Genomic DNA, 4396 nt, shown 5'->3' on the forward strand with positions numbered 1-4396 from the left:
TTACACAACTTGCTGCTCCTTCCTCTCGGAGTCACGTTGACTTCGGTCCCTCCACTTGTGTCACAGAATACGAGCAGCTGCATGTTGACTGTCAGCATGTAGTCACATTTTCATACTCTTGTTCTTCTGCTGAGTACATGACAGGGTTTGCTTTGTGCCACGGAGCCTCAGTTTGTCAAAATTTCATGTTTAGTTTGGGTGTGTGTGAGAGAGAGACAGGGAGCATGGCGGCGGGAGGGCTTGTGGGGGGGTTGTTGGAGTAAAAAATACCAATAGCCTTCCTGGGTCGGAGTGGGAAGCAGAGAGCACATACATTCTGCTGAGGAGAGAACCGTAACAGCCGCTTGTGCTGAAACATCCAGCGTCTGCTTGCACTGGTTTATTCGTGTGCATGTGCATGTTGGGAAAAAAAACAGTTAAATGAAGCGATAGAAATTCACATGCCAGTGTTTATGTAACGCATACATCACATCCCCTCAATGTTTGGGAAGAGGAACTTTACGATGGGGATAATCTCGCGAGAGTCTGAAAAGCGAAACTTGGGCTGGGGATTGTAGTTTTAATTTTGGGGAGCTTCTATGCGCGCCTGTTGCGGCAGATGCAGGGTGTGGAACAGTTATTTGGCGCAATATGGATGAATCTGTGCGCTAAGATTCCTCGCTGCACCTGTCTCCACATTTTTTTTGTGGTTATCAGCAGTATGATGCAGACAGAATACCTAAAATAGACGAGTGACTCATGTCTAAGTGGGAGCAGGCTGACCTCACAGACTGGCATCCCTGTAGCCAATAAACTGTCTCCAAGAGGCGGGAGGACACGCACATTTCTCACCAATGAGAGCATCCTTTCATTCATAAAGTGGTGTGGGCAGTTTTTTTCCGAAAGCGTGGGTTTGGTGGGTTTCATAATCCTGACTGAAACCGTCAAACCTGCTCTGGCGAGAGCCAATAACGGGCTCCGGATGGAAGCTGCCGTAATGTTTGCCCAATCGCTCCTCATCCCGGTCTCTCTTTGACCCACCCTGCTTCATACAGAAAATCGAATGAATGGGAGAAGCTCTGCAGCTGATTGACATGCAAATGCTCCAACCGGCGGGGTGTATCAGGCGAGAGGCAGCGACCGCATCCAGTGAGTGGCAGAGAAGGGCGGGGCGGAGTAGGAGGTGGGCGGTGCACTTTAAATCAGGCTAGACAAGTGTTGGGGGAGTTGTGGGAGTGTGTGATGCTACAACCTCCTTATAAAGGGACTCTCTCTCACGTTGTGGCTTGGAAATTAGAGCACATTGCCTAAAATTGAGGTCTCCACACACACATTCTCTCTCACACACGCCGAGCCACCGAGAGCCGCTGCCATGAACTGGATGAACGCTGAGGAGACTCTGCGCAGGGCCGAGACGCCTCTCTTCTGGGTCGGTGCATTAACTGTGGCCTCCCTGGCGCTGTGGCTGCTCTACAGGCTGCTCTCAGGCTTTAGGATCTGGGTCTTGGGAAACGGGCAGCTGCTCTCTCCGAAGCTGGGCAAATGGGCAGGTGAGTTGGGTCACATCAATTTTCACGCCACCTTACATCACGGTCACGAAGAGGGCAGCTCAGAAGTAGGCAGGTGGACTCGACGTGCAAACACCAGAATGAGGTGATTGAGCTCAAACTTCACTTTGGCACAAAGAAGAGCTGCATTCTGGTGCGTTTTTGTGGCTTAGTTCAAGGGGAGGTTGGGGTTGCGTAACAAGCGCAGGTAAGCAACTGATTGACTGACAAGGTAATGGTCCTTATTAGCTCAATTGGCTTTTTGTTTTTTTTGTTTGTTCTCGCGTCAAACACAAGCTCGGGCTGCTGCTGCTAGTGGCTCCATTCAGCGTTTTCACCCACATTTGGAGGGGTAGGGGGATGCCCCACATTGGTGAGCCAGGAGCCAAATTGCGCAGGCTATGCGCACTTTTCAGAGATCTGTTTTATGTGGGTGAGCTCTCACCCAGCGCACTACTGAACCACATTAGCCCATCCGCATGATGTAGGACAAACCCATATGCCCAATTAAAACGTGACCTACATCTATATCATTTTCATAGCTTTTGACTTCTCGAAATATGTCACATTGTGGTAGTTTGTCCAACATTTTCACACTTGTGTTGATGATCTTTGAGCCCACTTTGTATATTAATACATTCAGGCGGTGTTTTTGTTACGCTTTTGCTTGTGTCGTCGGATTCTTTATCATCATTTCTTGTCACATTGCCATGTCCCATTCCGTCCCCCCCTACATATGTTTAGAAAAGATTAAAATGTCTTTAATTGGATTTCACCCTATAATGCACTTTGTCAACGGGCTTGGCCAAATAGGAGCGTGTTTCCAGTCAAATCGTGTTTTTTGGTTTGGTGGGGACTAGTCTCCCAGGAATCGCCCTGCCATGGCTTGACCCACTTCTCCAGTCTCCTGTTTGGAGAAGACTGCTGCGTCTGGAGCCTCTTGCTGCGCAATTTGCCGAGCGCTCCCCCTTTGCGTCGGGATAGGTTGATCATTTCCCCCATTTCTTTCTAACACCCCAAACCAGACGACCCGGATGATTTGAATGCGTGTTGTTGTTTTTATTTTTTAATTTTTTAAACAACCCAGATGTTTATCTGCACCGTGACGCATTTTGCCTCCAAACCGTCGTTTTTTTTTTATTTTTATGAATGGGGTGTTTTAATTGATGCCATTTGCGCCATAGGAAGGAATGAAACGCATGACGCAAAGGTAGGGTGCCTTTAGGAATGACTAATGTACATTTTGTTAGTGAATCTGCTAGAATATGCGGAGGAATACCGGTGCACACCGATGAGTCATGCGCTTGTTCATCGCTTCGTCATTCATTGGTCATATAGAAATTGTGATTTCCCCCTCCCCTCCCTCTCTAGCACCCCCAGTATCTTGTAGTTGAGGTTTCCTTTCTGCCCTCCTGGTAGCCAAAATGATTCCTCAAGTTTGTACTAGCAGAGCTCATTTAGCTGCAGTAAAGAACCTCTCTTAGAGATTTTTATTGCATCAAATGTAATGGGTCAAATGTAATCCATGTGATTCTGTTGAAGTTGTAAGAGTTTAGGCAATGGTCTAAACCAGCAGTTTTACAGAGGTATTTTGGAGAGGATTCTTGTTTCACTCCTCGAAGGCTTCAGGAAAACTGTTACCTACATTTTCCACATCAGCCACATTTATTCGTGTATACCCTTTCTTAGCGTAAACTTGCATGCCACTCCCTGAAACCAGTTCGCAGCCACCAGTCGGACAGGTCTGTCGTTCCTTTCCTATTACAAACATAACGTTTAAAGTGCCAGGGATGAGGTTGTACAGCTGGTTGTACCAGATGTGCAGGTCTGGCCAGGTTAGGCAATGGTGTGATTTTCTTTCTTTCTTTACGCACATACATGTATGTGGTGCAACTCCCTGTCTCCACCTCTCAGGCACCTGTTGCAACAGGTTATTGAACAGGCTTGGTATTCTTTATTTTAATGAACAATAAGCAACCGGAGTATAATATGTGAAGTGTTTGTTGATGTGTAGTGTATAGCTGCTCCACATAAACTGCTTGAGACTTTAAAATCCATTCTTTCTCTCTGAAGAGCAGTTGCATAATACTGTTAGGACTTTAACACGAACCTTCAAGTTTTCTATCTATTCATTGCATTAAATATTCACTAATGTTAAGTGTTTTTGTGTAGGAAAACAAACAAGTGAAGCTTGACATTTCATGACATTTGCCTTTTTTTATAGAATACTTCCCCAATTCACATCACCTGCTGAACTGAGGAACAATAATATGGAAAATATGTCACTTTTTTTTCACCCATAGAAGACATTCTTTCTAGGAAGGGGTTTTGTTGGCTTGTCTCATCCTTTAAACATGTGCTTTTAGCAATCCACATGGCTGCTATCGCAACACAGGGGACAGCATGTTATTTCCTGGTCAGACAGGTTTTGAGTGTGTACTGGTGGCTGAAGTAAAATTTGCCCGGTAACCATCAGGTAAGAGTTAATCCCTTCCCTTTATGTAAGGCAAGTGAATGTGAAATATTTTAAATCCTTGGTTTCAGAGGTTTTTTCTTTGCATCACTGCACATATTTTGTGTCTTGTGTTGGGCTGAAGCTCTGCAGCTCAGCACATGCAGAGGAGAGCAGGGATTTCTCTGGAGTTCCTCTGCCAATGACTGGTCTTCCCCTTAGTGGATGGGACTCCTAGCGGCAGAACAGGAGCACTGCAGCATGGGTTAAGGCGGCTTCCCCAGCCTCTCCACTGCACTGTGCATCCACACACACACTCCCTCCCCACCTCCTGCCAGCCTGCCTGCTTTTAAAACGCCACATTTATACACTTTTATTAGTCAAGAATTTTATTATGTTAAATTTTTTTTTTTTTTTT

The 4396-nt window shown here is 46.0% G+C and overlaps 1 protein-coding gene across 1 annotated transcript in view; it reads left to right on the forward strand.

Moving 5' to 3' along the window:
* The first annotated feature begins 1351 nt into the window (after positions 1 to 1351).
* hsd17b12a (hydroxysteroid (17-beta) dehydrogenase 12a) overlaps positions 1352 to 4396 on the forward strand; it is a 23204-nt gene continuing 20159 nt past the window's right edge. The window contains exon 1 of the mRNA XM_035664289.1: positions 1352 to 1529. Within this exon, the coding sequence (XP_035520182.1) occupies positions 1352 to 1529 (178 nt within the window). The remainder of the gene's footprint in view (positions 1530 to 4396) is intronic.

This window comes from Morone saxatilis, unplaced genomic scaffold, assembly GCF_004916995.1.
Source record: "Morone saxatilis isolate NCDOM2014 unplaced genomic scaffold, NCSU_SB_2.0 Contig2, whole genome shotgun sequence".
NCBI classification, from domain to species: domain Eukaryota; kingdom Metazoa; phylum Chordata; class Actinopteri; family Moronidae; genus Morone; species Morone saxatilis.